The sequence below is a fragment of the Neolamprologus multifasciatus genome, chromosome 12 (assembly GCF_963576455.1).
Source record: "Neolamprologus multifasciatus chromosome 12, fNeoMul1.2, whole genome shotgun sequence".
Lineage (NCBI taxonomy): Eukaryota > Metazoa > Chordata > Actinopteri > Cichliformes > Cichlidae > Neolamprologus > Neolamprologus multifasciatus.
In genome coordinates, this window is record NC_140450.1 from 17,346,176 (window position 1) to 17,367,594 (window position 21,419).

General features: G+C 41.5%; 1 protein-coding gene across 7 annotated transcripts in view; it reads right to left on the minus strand.

Moving 5' to 3' along the window:
- Positions 1 to 21,419, minus strand: part of stpg2 (sperm-tail PG-rich repeat containing 2) — a 67,198-nt gene that overhangs the window by 40,743 nt on the left and 5,036 nt on the right. For 6 of the 7 annotated variants that reach the window (XR_014877135.1, XR_014877136.1, XR_014877134.1 and 3 more), the window contains exons 5-7: positions 20,031 to 20,143; positions 18,836 to 18,947; positions 3,939 to 4,058 (exon numbers count right to left, since the gene is read on the minus strand). Coding sequence is in view for 3 of the 7 variants with exons in the window: in XM_085179562.1 (XP_085035688.1) it covers positions 3,939 to 4,058; positions 18,836 to 18,947; positions 20,031 to 20,143 (345 nt within the window). In the remaining 4 variants the exon portion in view is untranslated. The remainder of the gene's footprint in view (positions 1 to 3,938; positions 4,059 to 18,835; positions 18,948 to 20,030; positions 20,144 to 21,419) is intronic. The other variant, XM_085179561.1, reaches the window with a different exon arrangement.

Sequence of the window (21,419 nt, forward strand, 5' to 3'; positions counted from 1 at the left end):
TATGTGGACATCACATTTTGGGTTATTTAGACCAAAATACTCAATTTTAATCTACAAGGGCCTGATATCCACTTATGAGGACATCATACTGCTACTGTTGTATCGAAATTTTAAATGAATGTCCTTATATGTGGCTCTCATTTTTCTTAGAAACAAAAATTAGGTTAAAAAAATATCTGGTAATTCTTTGTTTTTACATTCATCAGGTCCCAATCAGCCCAAAAAGAGAAATTAAAAATGCATGCCGTGGAAAAGTTCGGGTCTTAGGAGCTTAAACAACAAGAATTGGATGCACAAGTGATGCTGTATTTTACCTTGACAAGCCCAAGGCTTATTAACTTCTCTTTGTGAGCATGATTGACTACAAATGGTAGTTTGTCTTTGACAGCATAAAATGGATTTGTTCTACAGCACTCTTGGACTGACCAATACTCAGTGCAATGGAAAAGTTCATGGAAATCAGTGAAGATCTAAGAAGCAGAACTGTAGATTTAACTGCGATCATTAGTCCTAACAACTGTATGTAAGTAGAAGTTGTTCGAATGTGTCACCATTTGTAGTGGTTGCAGCTGCACCCGTGGACGAGCCAAATGGAGAAAGGTTTTATCGTCAAACGAGACAGATTGAGCTATTTGGCCTTACTGACAAGAGTAATGTTTGATGGGGTAAAGGTAAGTCTTTCAGCCCTAAGAATACTGTACCAAGAAGAGAGGTCAAATATCCAACCAGAGTAAGATAAATAAAGATGTATACTGCACAATTACACAGGAAAAACAACAGTTCAAAGAAATCAAAGGCAGATGTTCTCGGGTTGTCTCTGCACAGCATCAGCTGCAGAAACATTTCTAAGCTCCTTTTAGGATTTTGTGAGAGCTTCACGGCTCTATGCTTATTCAAGCATTATCATCTATAAATAAAAAATAAAAAAATCACGCAATCCACAGACTGTGATTTTTATTAAAATGTGTGGATTATATGAGGAGCGATCAAAAAGTTCTGTGGCTCAACCAATAAAAGGCACCTGATTTAAATTTAGCTGTTGTACCCTTCAAGGTTGTCACTTACACATCTGAATTCACATGAATTCATGGAGCAAAACCTCATAAATGTCGAAAAATGACAGGCAATCTCCTGACTGCATTCCTGATCTCATGAGACACTTTAGGGCTTAAAGACTGTGAACTCCTTCGCTGAAGACTGCTGTTTGCTGTCTGTGTCATAACCACTGATTATACTTATCATAAACGTTGGAACACGGGAAGTCGTCCAGAGATATGTATGCAGAGACGACCTTGAAGAAGTCGATGAATTTAATTTACATATTTTCTTCATCTACCTTTTGGTTTATTGTGTACAGAGTCCCAAAACTTTTCATTTTCACATCTTAGTGATTATTTACCATCAAATTCCAAAAATTAGGTTGTATTTTTTTTTAATGAGGGTATGAATGGGGAGAAGCAGAAAAAAACAACCAAACAAAAACATGGGGACAAATACAGAAACGCATTAAGTATAGCACACAGAAAGGTCTTACAAGCGATCAGACAACGAGTAAATAAATAAAGGGACTGGACGACTGGAAGAGTGAGACCAAATAAAATCCATGTTTTCACAATGTGTCAGATTGATGCTTTGATACTGGAAAATTGGGAAGTCAAAGGGAGGAGAGATGAGAACTGGAAGATTCCAACTGTTCCTCTTTTATCCTTGCCTCTCTTGCTTCTTTCACCCCTCCCTCCTTTCCTCGTTTCCTTTCCATCCCTCCACAGGATAACAGTGTCAGATGGAACCGGACTCACAGTGAGACGAAGATCTAAGAAAACTGTCGCTCTCAGTACTTCACTGAAGATGACTTGTGACACGTGCACGCACGCACACACACGCTTCTTGGTGGGTGTCAGTGACGACATCACAGGGTCGACGCACCAACACAGCATGTGGCCAAGGAAATTAGGTCATAGCAAACTGTGACACACACACACCCATATATGCACACACATGCATAAAATACATCCAAGAATCTAGCATTGGCCGTTTTCACCAGTAAAACTTTTATGTTTTAGATCTAATAAAGGTAGTTTTTGGAATGTGTTTATGCATGTGTGTGTATATCTGCACTGTGCTTGCATATCAGCAGCAACTTGAATCTGAATCTGTCTTCACCTAATATACACACAATCTGAATTCGTAATTATGTGTGAGAACATGCACTATCATGTGTGTCAGAGCGATAATGAAATCAGTCTGAGAATTTCACAGGACTAGATCTGTGGGCCATAGCCACAGAGGAGAAGAAGACAGCTATTCCTGAAACGTGAAACTACACATTTCCACGTCCTTCATCTTCGCTCCTCTGAGCCTCTTAATAAACTCATCTTCACCCCTATCTCAAGAATCCCTCCAATCCCAGCACATCAATTAAACTAGCCAACAAGGGCTCAGTGTTGTGGATCTGTAACTGATCTGAAAGTATTTCATATTAAAAAGCAATCTCTTTTGAGATATTGTACAATAAATTGAATATATTTGATTCCTGTAGATTATGTCAAAGCCATCATATATTTCAGCCTTATCATCAGACTCAGAGCTATGAGACCACTGGTTTGAGAAAAGAAGAAACACTTTAGGACTATACCTGGTGTAGTACTGTCTAGTGCTATATATAGCTTATAATGGGACTGACTACATGAAAAGAATTCAGATTAGGAGGGAGTTGTCTCAGACAGTGGATGAACTGAGAGGTTGTACTATGGCGCAGTATAAAATAGATAAAGATTTGGAGTCTAAGAATAAATTTATGGATTTGAAAAATGACCGTAACAGTTCCTCTTTGAAAATGATAAAATATAAAGGTGTGTCACCAACCCCTTTATTCATATTCTATCTTACAATCAATATCATGTCAACTAGACACTTGCTGCAGTTGCTAGGAGACAGCTAACTACTACATAAATACCTAACTGTAGTACAGTAGCTACTGGGGGTTATAAATCTGATACAAACAGAGGTTTAATTAATAGATGTTAACTGGATTTATTTTTACATAAAATTAAAAGTAGAGAAATTATAGAAGCATTCTTGCATTTAATCTAAATCTGTCAGATCGTGCAGACCAGAGGAGAGGACCCAAATGCAGTTGCATGGACACAGGGGCTAAGTGAAGGCAAGCCGTTTTTTTAGGCTGATAGACAAAAAATAATGCAAACATGAGAAAACCAAACAAATTACTAAACTAGAAAGCTAAACTGGGAAATTAAACACTAGAAACCTGGAATACTTGGAACATAGAAACACATGGGAGGTAAACAGATGCTCTCACAAAGGACCAAGGAAAACAGAGACAATATACACAATGTGGGATGATCAGAGAAGTGGAAATACATGGGAACACAGCAGGAAGAAATTTGCACATAATGAGACAATGGAAGCAAAACTAAAAACCATGCACATCAGATGAGGGACTGACAAAATAAAACAGGAAGTAGCATGCACAGCAAGACTCAGACAAGGACACGCAAGCTTGACACTAGGACAGGGATAAACAAACACGAGAGAACACAACAGGCAGGAAGACAAGGACGAAACACAAGAAGAACATGGAAACAGGTAAGGGAGACAAAACCCCAAGACATAACTGGGATAAGAGAGCAAGAGAGAGCAGGAGACACAGAGCATGAAAACAAACAAACATGGAACCATGGCAGACCTAACATGGAAGATGCTAAGGGCAGAACATAAAGGTGAGTGTAAGAAGACAGGAGGAGAACACTAAAGAAATACTAAGACAAGACTGAGGGATTACAAAGTTATTGCAATACTGCCCAGTAAGATACAAATAAATGAACTGACATAAAATCAATGCAACAGCAACACGAAAACCAATACATAAAACTGAAATATACCATATTATCCTGAAACCAACATGGGTTACCACAGACCTGTCTGGACTGTACCTCAGTTTTTGAGAGGAAGGTACAAGAGAATTTCGGCAGGCCGCCAGGCTCAACAGGTTTCTCAAACTGACTTCTGATGTGATACTGGCCTGGACCAGGAACTCCCTGTTGGGAAACAGAAAGTGAAATTTACAGTACATCAAAGGTGAAATTTATCGGGATGCATTTAAATGATTTGCTAATATCACCTTTCGTGTAGATGTGTCAATAAGAAAAAAAAGGAGAAAAGCTGAGGAAGTGAAAGAAACAGAGGATAGGATGCAAGGACAGAGTTTCTGAGATTTCTCTTTCCTGTATCTCTTATGAATGATGAGCACTCACTGGCAAGGAGATGAGGCTGAAATATTAAGAAGATCGAACAGAAAAAGAGCAGAGAAAAAAATGCAGCTAATGATGAGTAACCTGTAAATACATACAGGAAAAAGCCCTTTCTTTCTCTGCTCTCCAATTAAGTCATTTATGTAAAGAAACAGAGCAGAAAAAATAATCACCATTAAGTGTGCACAGTGTTTGTGCTTTTGTGTGACTGAGCTGTAATGGTCATGTCATATGCCAACTTAAGAAGACTACGTAATTTTGAGGCAGCAATCATTGCATCTGGCAAAGCAGCAAACAGCACTCACAGAGAGGCTGACAGTGAGAGGCTAAGAAAACCTGGACACTTTCTTACAATCACACCTACGCACATTTCCACGCTGCCTGATACAGAGCTGGGCATTTTTCTGTCTGTTGGAAAACAACAAGGTTTCTCTGCTGCAGGTGGTTTAACTAGTTCTGCAGTAAAACATCACAGAATTCTTTGGCCATTGTTAGCACTGTGAGAGGGAAGCTCAGTGAACCTTTGGACCTTCCCCATGCCATAGGACAGCTCAGAGTCTATTAATGAACAATGACTATATTGCCCTCTTATTTCCTTTCCTCGTAATCAAATTTGCCACAGTGTGCTTCACGTACAGTAAGACTGCCACCATTTTCTTAGGAAACCTGTTTTACGGATTTGCAGCACATACCTATAACATTTTTTCCACATTTAATAATGATAAGAAGATATGTGCATGTTTTGTCATTCATAAGAATTTGGTTTGCAAAGACTTTCTGAAGAGATTTACAATACTTTTATTTCATCATTGCATATGCAAATACATTTGCATATGTGCTCAAAAGGAGTCTACAAAGCTGGCTGGTTAAAAACAAATCCAGTAAAATACATGTGTAACTTGAGAGAAAGGAACTCTGTGTAAAGGTTTCTTCATGCAAGTTATTGCCAAGTGTTCAAGAAAAACTGTATTCTACCTGAGCACCCAAAGCACTTTATATAACAGACCTCATTCTCCCATTCATACAAGCACTTTTTCCCCCCTAAGCTTAAATGCTTTCTGTCTAACTTTCACACTCCGATGGATGCATCAAAGAGCAACTCAAGGGTTGTCCAAAGATATCTGCCATGCTGTCTGGAGTAGCCAGGGATAAAACCATCAACCTTCCGATTAGTAGATGACCTGCTCTACAGCCACGCCAACTTTTTACAACTTCTCTATTATTTTAGGGTCTTTGCCTTACAGTATAAAGTACTTTGAGGAGACCGTGGTTGTGATTTGGCCGTATTTACATAAAATTGAATTAAACAGAACTTTAAGCTTTTGTGTAGTGTCTTTGTTGATACAGTTTTAAATCAAACCTTATATAGACATTCTTGATTTTTTATACAAGGATAACAATGCCTTTCTGTCCCAACACACATATTATAATTAAAACGCATTTAAATGAACATATTGCATGCCCAATAGGCTCAATTTACAGTTTTAGAGGTAGGTAATCCTGTAAGTTAAACTTCCTGCCAAGAATTCTTCCTTCTTCCCCCCTGGGAGCTGTGCTGCTTCCCTGTTTCTAAATATATCACATGCTGCAAACATAATATCACCACCCGTGATAACATTAACATGATATTCACAGCATTTTAAAGGTGAACTGACAGTGTAATTTGTATATCCAGGGTTATATCAGACACTGCACGGGTACAACTTTATCTGTTTTTCTTGTGTTTGCAGGGATGCACACTGTAATGGTATCTTAAAGTGGTTTGCTCAGATATTGCCCTAGCTATGTCAGAATGTCTATTTAATGGGTAAATCCTGCACACAGACTCTTAAAGTCTATAGGACACCAGCAGCCCCGAGCCATTAGAGGCAGACTGTCTGCTGATCTCCAGGAAGTAAAGGTGTTTGTCCTGAGTGTCCCCACTGTGGGAAATGACCCATCTGGTCAGTGTATGTATGTGTGGGAGTACATATGGGTTGACATGTGAGATACTAATGATGACGGATGGAGGTGCAACCAACATGGTTGGGGGTCCAAATACAGCATATAGAAAAAAGACACCCAAAAAATACACAGACAGTAAAGTCAGTGAGAAATTTCAGGTAAATTGAAGGTACGTGTTTAAACAAACTGTTTAACGGTTAAATATAGACAAAGAAAAGTGAAGAGAAGTAAAACAGCAATAAGAGGCTGTGAGAGACCAAAGGAAAACAAGTAATGGGAAAAGCATAAATGACGACGAAAAAAACCTAAACGGTGCATTTACCTTTTTTCATGAAATCCAGCCTTCACCTCGCCCTCTCTAACCCACCGATCGGTAAAATAAGGCATCACAGAGCATTACTCTGCCAGCACAGTCAAGTTCATATGCAGGTGAATAACTACCCTCTACTCATCCACTTCCAATATATTAGTCTGTAGTAAAAGCTTATGTTTTACTGCCCCCTATGAGATGAACTAGTGAACTGTCTTTCAGCTTAGAAAAATCCATTAGGAATCCAACATATTTACCCGGTTCTCCGTGTAAAAATCACACGTTATTTACCTATTAATCAAAGGCCTGTTGTTGAAAGGTACTACCGTATACATTGTATTTTAGTGTAATTAAATAATAACATGACATGCTCAAACAGAAGGTTAGAGGACTCATTAGGCGGGGTCAGAGGCAGTGCTCATTTTTCAATCATAATGTGATTATGATGGCTTTACATTAAATGGTACTTACAAAAGGACCATAACACAGAGATCATTTTTATAATTAAGTGTGATTAGATTTATTTGTGGTCAGCATGCAGCATTCTCAGGGAGAAAAAAAACACATAGTGTGACAGTGCTGTTAGTAAGTTTCCTGCCTCAGCTTGTAGCACAGCTCACTTTGTGTGCTCAAGCTTGTTTTTCCTCAGTCTTTTTAGTTCCAAGGTTGGTTAGTGCCTTAAAAATAGCAGGTTCTGCTGTCTTGTTATTTTTGTCTGATTTTAGAATAAGACTACTGAAACAAATATGAGAAAATATTGTAAAATATATAAGTAACACAAATAAAATTAAGCCAGTGACTTCAATGTCTATTAATGAGCATAACTGAGCAAGATTATTTAATAATTGAATGGACACATTCAAGTCTTTGTTTTATAAAAAGCATAATTCAACATTATTCTTGTGCTGTATTGTACTATGTTGGCTAATAATTCATACAGTAATAGCTCAAATAACTACAGTGCTGTGAAAAACCTACCACGCCCCACGTGAAAAACTAACTGCAAATGGAGAAAACTTTAAACCAAGGAGAAAACCACTGCTGACCAAAAACAACACAAAGCTTCGTCTCACATTTGCCAAAAAACATCTTGATGATTGCAGAGACTATTGGGAAAATATTCTGTGGACTGATGAGACAAAAGCCAAACTCTCTGGAAGGTCTGAGTCCTGTTAAATCTGGTGTAAAACTAATGCAACATTTCACAAAAAGAACATCATACCAACAGACAAACATGATGGTGGTTGCATCATGGTCTAGGACTGCTTTGTTGCTTCAGGACGACTTGCCATAGTTGATGGAGCCGTTCTGCTCTCTACAAGAAAATCCTGAAATCGAATGTCCGGTCATCAGTTTCTACTTTGAAGCTCAAGAGCACTTGAGATATGCAGCTGGACAATAAACCAAAAAAAAAAAAAAAAGTCTGGACTTAAATTCAAATTGGGATGCTTTGGCATGACCTTAAACATGCCCTCCAAAAGTGATGAGAAATAAATCACTGTCAGTTACTGCAAATGCTTGACTGCAGTTCTTGCTAGCAAAGGTGGCACAACCAGTTATTAGGTTTAGGGGCAATTACTTTTTCACACAGGGCCAGGTAACATGTAAGTGGAACTGAATGTGGAAGGGGAGAAATACTTGTTTATGATACTGCATAAGTTAGTTGTTGTCAGCATGTGAGCATTTGTGTGTTCGTGTTTTGCCCACTGTTTTTGTAACCCAGTGTTAATTTGGTTATCTGATATTGTGTAATATTCAGTATATATATATGTATATCTATATTGGGTGTTCAGTTATAAAATGTTCTTCAATGATTTTGAGTTTTTTTTTATTGCTATTGGTTTGCGGCTGCTTTACGACAATCGACTGTGGTAGTACATCCTAGCGGGAGGGGCTATGAGCTCACGTGGCTTGTAGCTGTGCCAGAGAGCAAGCTTGGGTGAGCTAGCGGGGAATGTCTTCTTCTGCAGTAGCCTTAAAAAAAAGACTATTGTTCGTTCTCCTGCTAGGTAAAAATCTGTTTCGTATGTATATTATACTATTCCATGTGTTATCGTGTGTTTGCTATGATGTGATGTGTAGTAATGGTTATTAAGGTGCTAATCGGGAATAAGCTAGCAAGCTCGACAATTAGCCGCCATGCTAAGCGGACGTTGGTACCCAAGTTCGTATGTCACTGAGGGGCTATGAGCTCACGTGGCTTGTAGCTGTGCCAGAGAGCAAGCTTGGGTGAGCTAGTGGGGAATATCGCCTTCTGCAGTAACCTTAAAAGACTATTGTTCGTTCTCCTGCCAGACGCCTCGCTGCTGTGCTGCCTCGCTGCTGTGCTGCCTTACTGCTGTGCTGTCTCGCTGGTGCCATTAAAGGACCGGCGGCTGCCATCCATTCATCCATCCGGACCTCGATTATTTGGACCGAAGTACTCACACACGCCCGCACTCAGTGCCATACACTCGCTTTATTTTGCTGGCCAGCTAACACCATTGTTTTGTTTTTGTTTTCTTTTTGCATTCACAAAGACTATCCAAAGACATTTTGGTTATTGTCAAATAGACACTCTCTGATTACGGACTGAGGAGGTTGTGGTGTTACAACCCCAGGACTGAGAAAAAAGACTCTTTACATAATATATTCACTTGTCTCCTGGTTAGGAGAAGTGACTATTGATGGAAATATTTTTTCTTCTTCTTGTCTTTGTTTGTATTGTATCCCAGAGAAGTTTTAAGTTGTTCAGGTTGAAACATTTGCACTTAAAGTCTGTTAAGTTTCCTTTGATGTATCAGTGTCAAGCTGATGTTTAAGAGGGTATGTTAAGGACAGATGTGCTCCAGTCCATCAATCCTTTAAAGTGCTGGACACCGATGGTAAATTGCCATCAGACCCTAAATAAATTGTCCTCTGCTGTTATCCATATTGCTTCACTCATTCTTTTGTGAATAGACGTATTGGTTACAACTAAAAGTAGTAGGAAAAATTGGCGCCCGAACAGGGACTGGAGCGCATCACTAACTTTATCCTGAAGCACATGCACAGACATCTGTGAATTCATCTACTGCTTTGCAGAGAGAGACAATGGAGTTTTGTGACAGGTATGGTTTTGATCCAGAGTACACTGTTTTTTTAAAAGGGGTTAAAGCCAAGATTAAACTACAAGAGGTGCAAAGAGCATTCGCTTTGCTAGATCACGTTGTCAAAATCCAACAAATAGATAGTCTCCCTGACACTATTTTATGTCAGTTCACTGAGTCCATTACCCCAATGCTCTTAGATGGAGAACATTCAGCAGATGGGGAGTGTTGGGAGGTTATTCAGATAGAGGAGTACTGTCCTCAGGGACCTGACAGTTTTCACCTGGCGCATGATGTGGTCCCCCTTGCTCAAGCAATTGATGATGTGACTGCTAGTTTCAGAGAACAAGTAAACAAACTGGCATTAGCATATAATGTAAGCCCCATGACTTTAAATCAGGCTGCAGTGAGTCACATGTGTGGGAAAAATGATACATATAAGGGGTTAGCTACCTCAACTCCTGCCTCGGGAGTTAAAACTCAGTCCACACCCGCTCCCAGGTCAACTGCCGCCTGTGATGATAGCCATGCGCCCAAAGCTAAACAGCCACTTGATGCAGACTCCCTGCTTGTTGATCCTGTGCCAGCGGAGGTTCAAAGAGTCATTGTGGAGCACATTGTAAAACATGACTCGCCCATGCACACTCCCTCTGCTTTTGAGTTCCGCTCATTTTCTGGAAACTCTCCAAAACCCCCTAATGAGGTAGAGTACAGGGTATGGCGACTTAGAGCTAAACAGGTGCTAAATGACTCTGTCCTTTCCGAAGGGCAGCAGCGCCGTGTTTTCCTCGATAGCTTGGCTAGCCCTGCTTTGAATGTGGCCCTTTCTATTGGGTCTCAAGCACCACCAAAAGACTACCTCAATGAGCTCGACAAGGCTTATGGCAATGTCACTGGAGGTGAAGAGCTGTATATCCAGTACCTAGAGACTCATCAGAATAGTGGAGAAAAGGCATCTGATTACTTGCGCCGACTCCAGACGTTGCTGCAGGAGGTAGTTGACGGTAACGGCATACCTAGAAGTGATTTTGATGTTCAGCTACTAAAGCAGTTCCTCAGAGGTTGCTGGGATGACTCTCTAATTGCCACTCTGCATCTAAAAGAAATAGTGTGATCTGCACATCATGTTATTCCCACTTTCTCAGAGCTGCTTTTTAAAATCAGAACTTATGAGAAAGAGAGTCAATTAAAAGAAATGCGCAGGAGACGTTACATGAGCGGCACCTCAACTAAAGTGCAGGCTCGAACCCTTGTAGCCACAGATGACTGCAGGCCTTCTGGCACACCTCCCACAGCTCTGGATGCTTGTACCAGAGAGCAACTGGAGGAGAGAATCAGGCAGCTAGAAGCAGAGCTAATGAACAGCTCATCTGCAGCAAATTCTCAATCTCCCAAAAGTGATAAAACTAGGCAGAAGCTATCGCACAAAACCAAAATCCACAATCCATCTCCACCAACTCCTGCTAGGCTACCTGGTGATCATAAAAGGGTTGGGAAATTTTGCTATAATTGTGGGGAGGATTCGCATATGCTGCCACAATGTTCAAACCCAACCAATGCCATATTAGTGCAAAAGAAATTGTGTGAAAGGCACAGTGCTGGGCAAAGCCAGTGTTCAATGGCTCAACGACAGAATAGTCCACAGTCCAACTTGCCTTTAAACAAGTAGGAGCTCCTGCTGTGGAACGAGCAGGAGCTGATGGTCAGAGTAGTTCCAAGCCTTCAAGCCAGTGCATGTATGAAGCCCCAGCTCCAACGGTGCCTCCCCAGTTTCCCCAGGGTCTAATTGGGGAGCCTTGTGATGGTTTAGCATGGTTAGATCAAGTTCCGTGTCGGTGTTTAATTGACACCGGGTCCCAAGTGTCAATAATATCAGAGTCCTTCTATTCTCGCTATCTTTCTCATAGAGAACTGTTCTCTATAAAAGAGGTACTAGACATCGAAGGTGCGGCCAGACAAAAGGTACCATATGTGGGGTACATTGAGGCTAAAGTTCAGTTCCCTGAAAGTGCTTGTGGCACAGACAAGTGTTTCAACATCTTAGCATTAGTTAGTCCAGATCAATCATACAATGATAAGTTTTCTCTTCTTGTGGGCACAAATGTGTTAGGTCCGATGATACAAGACTGTCAAAAAAAGGGTGGAGCAAAGTTCCTGCAGACTCTACCCATTGACACCAACTGGGTCATGGCATATACTGAATGTTTCAAACAGGCTGACCCCCAAGCAGACGAGGTCAAAGCCCTCCGTGTTGCACTCTCCAGCAAGGTACCGGTGCATTTGAAACCTGGTGAGGTGTATACTTTAAAAGCCATCTGCCACACTAAACCTGGGAGCGATAAATTTTCAGGCTCTTGTGTGTAGCTCGGAGGACACACCCACACCAGGGGGGCTTATCATCTATGACCAGATAGAGGATGTAAAACCTATGTCCCACTGTAAGTTTAAAGTTGCGGTCAAAAATGCCTCTCGGCGGGGCATCACATTGTATCCTGGGACAGCTATTGCTGAGTGCTCCCCCATTGATTGGGCAGTTCCCGTTGCACTCTCTGATCTGAACCCCCAGCCCAAAGATGCTCCTCTGCAGGCACATTCCCTGCTAGCTTCTCACCGCGAAGACGGTAGCCAATCTGCGGTGCCTCTTTGCCTTGATTTTGGGGACAGCCTGATATCACCACAATTTAAAGAGCACATACAGGCTAGAATTGTCAAAGAAGCATCAGATGCTTTCTCAAAACATGATCTTGACGTTGGTAGTGTGACTGGGGTCAGTCATCGCATTGAGTTAGAACCTCATGTCCCATTCAAAGAGCGGACAAGACGTGTTTCGCCCGCTGATTTCAATGACTTGAAAAGACACCTCCAAGACCTTTTGGCAGCAGGCATTATAGAGGAGTCACATAGCCCCTATGCCTCTCCAGTAGTGCTTGTTAGGAAAAAGAATGGGGAACTGCAAATGGTTGTAGATTATCGGAGACTAAACAACTTCACCAAAAAGGACGCATACCCATTGCCTCGTATAGAGGAGACGTTCACTCTGCTCTCTGGTTCAAAATGGTTCACTGTTTTAGATCTCAAGAGCGGGTACTATCAACTTGAAGTTGAGCCATGTGATCGACCCAAGACAGCATTTACAACGCCGTTTGGAACATGGCAATTTCGGAGGATGCCTCAAGGCTTGACTAACTCCCCTGCCACGTTTCAACGGACCATGGAGAAAGTGATGGAGGGAATTAACCTCCAGGAGGTTGTTGCATTTCTAGATGACCTCATAATCTTCTCCAACTCACTGGAAGAGCACGAAGAGCGGGTGATGAAGGTCCTTAAACGCATTGCTGAGTTTGGTCTGAAGTTATCCCCTTCTAAATGCAAGTTCTTCCAAACCTCCGTGAAATATCTGGGGCATGTAATATCTGCCCAGGGGATCCAGCCTGACCCAGACAAAATTACTGCTGTGAAAGACTGGCCATGCCCACAAACTGCCAAAGAGCTTCGGTCATTTCTAGGTTTCACGGGGTATTACAGGCGGTTTGTGATGGATTATTCTTGCATTGTCAGGCCTCTCAATGACTTGTTGAAGGGAGAACTAGCCCCCAGGCATAAAGGCCAAAAACATTGGCCACGAACAAAGTCACCCTCACTTGGGGCAAAATGGACCCCTGCCTGCCAGGCTGCTTTTGGCCTTATTGTTGAAAAACTGATTTCAGCACCTGTTCTGGCTTTCGCCAACTGGCAGCTCCCGTACGTACTACACACAGATGCCAGTATGTCAGGCCTGGGGGCAGCGTTGTATCAGGTTCAAGACGGCCAGACTCGAGTAGTAGCTTATGCTAGTCGTGGCCTCTCCAAAAGTGAAAAGAATTACCCTGTACATAAATTAGAATTTCTCGCCCTCAAGTGGGCAGTAAGTGAGAAGTTCCATGATTATTTGTATGGGGCTAATTTCAAGGTGCTGACTGATAACAACCCTATGACATATGTGTTGACCAGTGCGAAGCTTGATGCTACAAGTCACAGATGGCTTGCTGCTCTGTCGCTTTACAACTTTGACATACACTACAAATCTGGTCAACATAACACTAACGCTGACGGGCTCTCTAGGAGGCCTCATGGACCCTCAGAGGAGGACGAGGAGTCCCTGGAGACAGACAGAAAAATCTCCAGCATGCTGGAATGTGCTAGCTTGTCCCCTGAGGAGTTTAAAGTTCTCGATGGGGAGGCAATGAGTACTTTGTGTAAGCGTCATAGTGTCAATGTCAACACGATCTTAGGTGAAGGCACACAGACAGTTGACACTGTAATCCCTGCCGTGGAAACACTCTTGTGCAATGACAGTGCGGTTCCTGATGACCTTGAGGATCCGGTCCCCATACCTGGCCAGTCAGCTCTACCAGGAATGTCTATGGTGGACTGGTATCAGTTACAGAGAAATGACAGCTCTTTAGCCCGCATCATAGGCATTTTAGAGACTGGGGATGAGACTTTTGACAGAAAGTCTGAGGAACCTGAGGTGGTTCTGTTTTTACGGGAGAAATCCAAGTTACTTCTAGTTGAGGGGGTGCTATACCGTAGAGTTTTTGATCAAAAGGGGGAGGCCTTCCATCAACTTGTCATCCCTAATAGCCATCGAGAGAGAGCCTTCCAAGGTGTTCATGACGAGACAGGTCACATGGGTATTGAGAGAACCTTAGAACTGGCTGGAGCGAGGTTTTACTGGCCAAAAATGGCTAGCTACATTGAGAACAAATGTAAAACACGTGAGAGGTGTGTGAAACAAAAGGCACGAGTGCAGAAAGCCTCTAAACTTGTCAACATCAAAGTCAGTGGTCCCCTTGAGTTAGTGTGCATAGATTTTCTGACAATAGAACCCGATTCGAGAGACACCAGGAACATCCTAGTACTAACTGATCATTTTACAAAATATGCACAGGCATATCCCACGAGAGATCAGACAGTGAAAACGGTGTCCACAGTGTTATGGGAGAACTTCATCAGTCACTACGGGTTTCCTCGCAGAATCCATAGTGACCAAGGTGCTTGTTTTGAATCTGAAATAGTGGCAGAGCTTTGTAAACTAGCAGGGATTACAAAGTCCCGTACGACACCCTACCATCCACGTGGAAATCCAGTGGAAAGATTCAACAGGACTCCGTTGGACCTCCTCGGAACTCTGGAGGATAAGAAAAAAGAGGAGTGGAAGAAGTATGTTCGCCCCCTTGTACATGCTTATAACTGTACAAAACATGACGCAACTGGAGAAGCGCCCTTCCTTCTGATGTTTGGTAGAGAGCCACACCTTCCGATTGACCTCTGTTTTGGACTTAGTCCACGTGGCCACAGCACCAGAACACATATTCAGTATGTATGAGAACTAAAGAGTAGGCTGAAGTATGCATACGACCTAGCCTCAAGAAATGCTGAGAAGAGACAATTGTTGAACAAAAGACGTTGGGATGCTAAGGTTACTGCCCTTCCTTTGGAAGTGGGTGACAGAGTCCCGGTAAGGAATCTGAGCCTCAGAAAGAAACACAAAATCTCTGATAAGTGGGAGCCTATTGTGCACATCGTTGTTAAGCAGCCGGATAAGTCTATCCCAGTTTATGTGATTAGGCCAGAGGATGCAGAGGGCAGAGGGCAGAGAGCGAGTTCTGCATCGTGACATGCTTCTTCCCTGTGGGTTCCTACCGGTTAACCTGCAATGTGACAGTCAGGGTGTGCTAACCAGTTCGGTTCAACCTCTCATGAGAGCGGATGCAGGGAGCAACACAGAAAAAACTCAGCTGGAGGAGGAGTTTGGGCAAGACGAGGAAATAAACTTTACATCCAGCCAATTTCCTGACAATGACTTGTTGGCGGATCAAAGGGATGTTCTGGGAGAACAGGAGGCGTCCCAGCCACAGTATCCTCTGGATCCTGGGGCACCTGAATTCATTCTAGATCTGACAGGATCGGAGACAGCAAACGCTGAGGAGGTGCTCAGCCCAGCCCCAACATGTGGTAGGCCACAAAGGAGGAGAGTGCCACCGGCTTACCTCAGTGACTATCAGGTCAGCTACAAAGTCGATTGTAAGCATCACAGTTTCAATGCGCCGATGACACTTGCATTGCTCAATAACTTTTTCCTGTCATTACAGCAACAGATTGCTAGGTTAGTGCAATCTCTGTCCGGGGATAGTGACGGGGACGTCACACTTTAAGCAGGGGTGGATGTAACCCAGTGTTAATTTGGTTATCTGATATTGTGTAATATTCAGTATATATATATGTATATCTATATTGGGTGTTCAGTTATAAAATGTTCTTCAATGATTTTGAGTTTTTTTATTGCTATTGGTTTGCGGCTGCTTTACGACAGTCGACTGTGGTAGTACATCCTAGCGGGAGGGGCTATGAGCTCACGTGGCTTGTAGCTGTGCCAGAGAGCAAGCTTGGGTGAGCTAGCGGGGAATATCTTCTTCTGCAGTAGCCTTAAAAAAAAGACTATTGTTCGTTCTCCTGCTAGGTAAAAATCTGTTTCGTATGTATATTATACTATTCCATGTGTTATCGTGTGTTTGCTATGATGTGATGTGTAGTAATGGTTATTAAGGTGCTAATCGCTAATCGGGAATAAGCTAGCAAGCTCGACAATTAGCCGCCATGCTAAGCGGACGTTGGTAGCCAAGTTCGTATGTCACTGAGGGGCTATGAGCTCACGTGGCTTGTAGCTGTGCCAGAGAGCAAGCTTGGGTGAGCTAGCGGGGAATATCGCCTTCTGCAGTAGCCTTAAAAGACTATTGTTCGTTCTCCTGCCAGACGCCTCGCTGCTGTGCTGCCTTACTGCTGTGCTGCCTTACTGCTGTGCTGTCTCGCTGGTGCCATTAAAGGACCGGCGGCTGCCATCCATTCATCCATCCGGACCTCGATTATTTGGACCGAAGTACTCACACACACCATCAGTGCCATACACTCGCTTTATTTTGCTGGCCAGCTAACACCATTGTTTTGTTTTTGTTTTCTTTTTGCATTCACAAAGACTATCCAAAGACATTTTGGTTATTGTCAAATAGACACTCTCTGATTACGGACTGAGGAGGTTGTGGTGTTACAACCCCAGGACTGAGAAAAAAAACTCTTTACATAATATATTCACTTGTCTCCTGGTTAGGAGAAGTGACTATTGATGGAAATATTTTTTCTTCTTCTTGTCTTTGTTTGTATTGTATCCCAGAGAAGTTTTAAGTTGTTCAGGTTGAAACATTTGCACTTAAAAGTCTGTTAAGTTTCCTTTGATGTATCAGTGTCAAGCTGATGTTTAAGAGGGTATGTTAAGGACAGATGTGCTCCAGTCCATCAATCCTTTAAAGTGCTGGACACCGATGGTAAATTGCCATCAGACCCTAAATAAATTGTCCTCTGCTGTTATCCATATTGCTTCACTCATTCTTTTGTGAGTAGACGTATTGGTTACATTTTCACAAGCCACAGCTTTATTTTTCAGGTTTACTTTGATCAGTCATTTTGTGGCAGCAACAAGAAACTTGTCTTAGCCAAAATCATCCTATAAACCAGAGGTTCCCAAACTTTTTTTGCTGGGCCCCCCTTGTTTTACAAGAAAAATGTTCGCACCCCCCCTCGCACACACGAACACATCCTCCAACCACACACACCCATATTTTGCTCCATTGCGGTTTATTTCACACCTCAAACATTTAGTAAACAATTAAGCAAATACAAGTAATCTGCAATAAATTACAGGTAGTAAGAAAATAAACTACTAACTCTTTTACGCTACGTCCACACCTACACGGGTATTTTTGAAAACGCAGCTGTTTCGTCCACACGTAAACGGCGTTTCGAATCACCAAGAACGGAGATTTTTTAAAACTCCTTTTGTAATACAGAGTTCGTCACGCAATGTCAAAGGTATGTGCCTTTTTTCATGTCACGCTGTGTGCACGTTATTGTTTACATGAGATGAATTGCAGAATGGCAGATAGAGACGAAATGCTGTTAATCTGACTATCTGTAGGTTTTACACGCTTACATATACACACGCAGTTACTGTCCCTCCATTTAGAAAGGCTTTAGAAGCGCTGCTCCCGACAAAGGGAAAACCAATTCTGCAGGGAGACCTACCTCTGCACTTGTGCAGGTGAAACCAAAGGGAAGATATGCTTCACCATATTTTCTAGTCTTTGGCTTAGAATGAAGTTGGCTTGGAAACATATTCAGCTATGCTTCATCTCCTGCTTTGCATTTGTGTAGGCGCCCGTGCTAGCAGTGTTCAAGCGTTGTTTTGGGGTTTTTTTTGCCTTTTCATGCCGCGCCCCCCCCTTGAATGGCTCTGCGCCCCCCGTAGGGGGCGTGCCCCACACTTTGGGAAGGTCTGCTATAAACTAACTGACAGATACATGTCCAAAAACTAAAAGACTGAGGGACCAGTTCGTGAGCATAGTGGAGTAGTCATCAGCTAAAGAGTCAGTTTAGCTGATGTCTTTACAAAAAACCTGTAAAGACCAAAAACAAAGATGAAAGGAGAGTGAATATCGCACTGACGTTACTTGAGTAAATAGAGACGCGGCTCAGTAAACGTTGTTCTGTGTCTACTTGATGTCTGCTACTGCGTTCACCACTAGGCTAACAGCGTGATAGCACTGGAAGGTGCTGGATTTTGCTGACATTTTAATTATCACTTGTGACCAGAATGGCCACTCTTTAGGATAATCATTTGGGTTACTTAGAATGTGAATCTCCTGTCACTTAAAGTTGGCTCCAAAATCAAGTCAATCCCCAGATGCTCAGTTTAAAACTTTACTTGCTTGATGCAAAAAACTGTTTTGGATTCTATGGCTAATTTTCCTCTTTATTCCCACTTTCTTTTTTAATAACAAACTGGTTTAAACTGAACTAAGAAATAAAAGTAACCAAGAGCATGTGCATCAGCACTCTGTGTGACATATGAGTGCCAACCAGAGGGAGTTGTGTGTTTGCTAGGTGTCACCTCAGCTGATTCCAGTCATTGAACTAGACCTCTTGACTGTGTTGGCAGTGTTTGTGAGCATTTTTATGCATTTATTGGAAAAATTATATGGCTTGTATTTACTGTAGTGATCAATGCCACCTTGGCTGCATCAGCCTTTTCCATACAGTTTGTGAGCTCAGAGTTTAACCTTGATTCATGCCCTCTAAACCTTTTTTTTAATCATTGATTTAAACCTGTATATATAGAATCAAAGGGATACAAACTCATGCCAACCCACCTTCTTTTCTGCCTGCATGGGCACAAGTTCATGGTAGCGAGGGGTGGCAAGCTCAACTCTGCCTCTCTGATCCTTTTGAAAGTTCACATTCTCGTACTGTGTTTCTGGGACCCTACAGGAAAAAGAGGCAATGACAATGTCTTTCAAAATGGAAAACATAGGCAAACAAGTATGATATATACAAATAGTGAGGGGGAGGTGTTCAAAAGCATACAAAATAGAACAGAAAAAAATGAGAATTGGGGAAAAAATATACTGACTGAGTGGCAAAGACAAATGTGGAGTGGAAAAATAAATAGAAAGAGAACAGCAAAGCAAAGAAAGTGGGAAGCAGGGGAGAAGAGTGGAAAGTTATAATCCATAGTAATGGAGCTCATAAGGATGAAATGCCTGTAATAACTGTAACAGGAGCAAAGACTGAATATACTGTTATTTTGAAACATTTCCAGTAGTCACATGTGTGCCACAGACATGGCTGTGTGGATGTTTTAATGTCTACCTGCACCAGTAAACCACCTTCCTTTTTATTACTTCTGCTGCCAAGGGACAATGATGCTCGAATGGTTTGGGTTCTGTTTGATCAGAAGGTCAGAGTTTCAGCCCCAGCCACCACTAAAATTAACCTGCTGAACCCTTTAGCAAGGCTGCTAACCCTTTCTGATAAAGATGTACCATATCACAGTCAAAAGAATTACACTGTGCTGCAAAGGAAACGTGACAAATAAGGGCTTCTTCTTCTTTTTCTTCTAAGTCAATTCCTTTATGAATAGCTGAGCTGAGTGTGTGTCCACCCGTGTAAAAGTGCTTAGTAAGCGCCATCCTCTGTGGCCATCAATAGAAATGGTATTTGAAAAATGTCAACTGTAATGCTCCAGCTATAGGATCAAAGTAATATTTCACTTTGGAAGAGCAGCCTCTCTATTCAGCACACATCTTGGTAAGAGTTCAAGAGCAGTGAACATCTGAGATCCCATGCAGGGTAGAGTCTTATCTAACCACCCTCTCAGCTCCTTGCTTCAAGATGTGAATTTAAAATATTTTCCAACCTACATTACCCTGAAAAGAAGACTAAATAATCTTCATAGCAGTTTTATTTTTAAGGCAATCTTTCTTTTTAAGTGTTTTTTCAAGTTACATGCCTGGATTGTTAATTAGCTGTCCATGGGACTGTTTCTAGCAATGATGTGATACTCACAGTTCGGGGTCATATTGTCCTGGAGCTGGTCCCACATCCACCTTCTCCTCAGATCTCCTCCCTGTCATGTTGCCAAAGTGGATCCCTTTATATTTCTGTGTAGAACTCATCTCCTGGAAATGACAGAAGAGAAGAGAAGAGAAGAATATTTGTCTTCCAGCCCATATTCTTGGGGATTGAAGGAAATATGAAATTATGCCAGGTGTAGATCCTCTATATTTTATAGCTTGCACTTCCATTTTACAGCTTAACTATTAAGAAAGACTTCTCTAGTGGGTACTAGTCTGCAGTATTTGAGGTAACATTTGTGAATTTTTCTCAAAAACAGCCTTCCCTTTCCCTCTCTCTCTCCCTGCATTTTACCTGCATTTACCCAGTCTGAGACTTGCTAATCAATATGCAGAATAAATAACTCAAAGCAACCCAATTTTAACTTACAGATGGCAAAAAAAACAAATAAATTTCAGCAGTGGAAACAAGTTTGCATAAGAGCCACAGAGGGAAGATTACACTTTGTTGAAAACAACAATGGTTGCACAACAACATCTGTATTTGAAACTAGTATGAAAGCAGTCCCCTTCACACCATCACTTAAACGATTAACACCTCACACAGCCACCCGATATTGGATTCTTTCTCTGATTGATATGACATTCTGTAAATGAGCTAAAAAAAAAAAATAAATAAAACTAAATAAATAAAAATTAATGCAACTAATAGCTAAATTATTGTTGGCACTCTTGTACCAGCAGTGAGTGTCTTCTAACTGAGAATCAGAAGGGAGTAGGGCGGAGGAAAGAATGATGTTATTTGTTTAAATGGTGAAGATTCATGACCGATATTAAGATATTCAAATGCTTTTTTGTGTCCTATATATGCACACACATGCCAATAAGCGCTGATATTATATTACATATAAAATAATACATGTATATATATTATTAATCTAAAAACTATGCATCTATTTTCCTGTGTAGATTGGTGATAATGTATTGGTTACAGTATCATCAATCCCAAATTCAAACAATTATCTGCTGCTGCCTCATTCACAAGGAGTTGCCATAACAGAGCAGCTTATATGATTAAGCTGATTTTTTTACCCAGTGCCTTTCCTGACACAATACCCAATGGATGGACTGTAGCTCTACTAAATATAAGAACAGATTAAATGTTTTACAGCATTCTGTTCATAATATGTGATTCATATAAGTAGCCTTCTTTGCAGTTTGGTCTTCAATTCAAATAATTCATATTTCTGACAATAGCATAAGTCTGCTGCTTGCAGCTCAAAACTGAACTGAAAAAACAAAAAAAAAATTTTGCTAGATTAAAAAAAAAATCAAAGCTGCAAACATTTTTTCATTTCTCTTTTAACTTCTTCCTTGACCC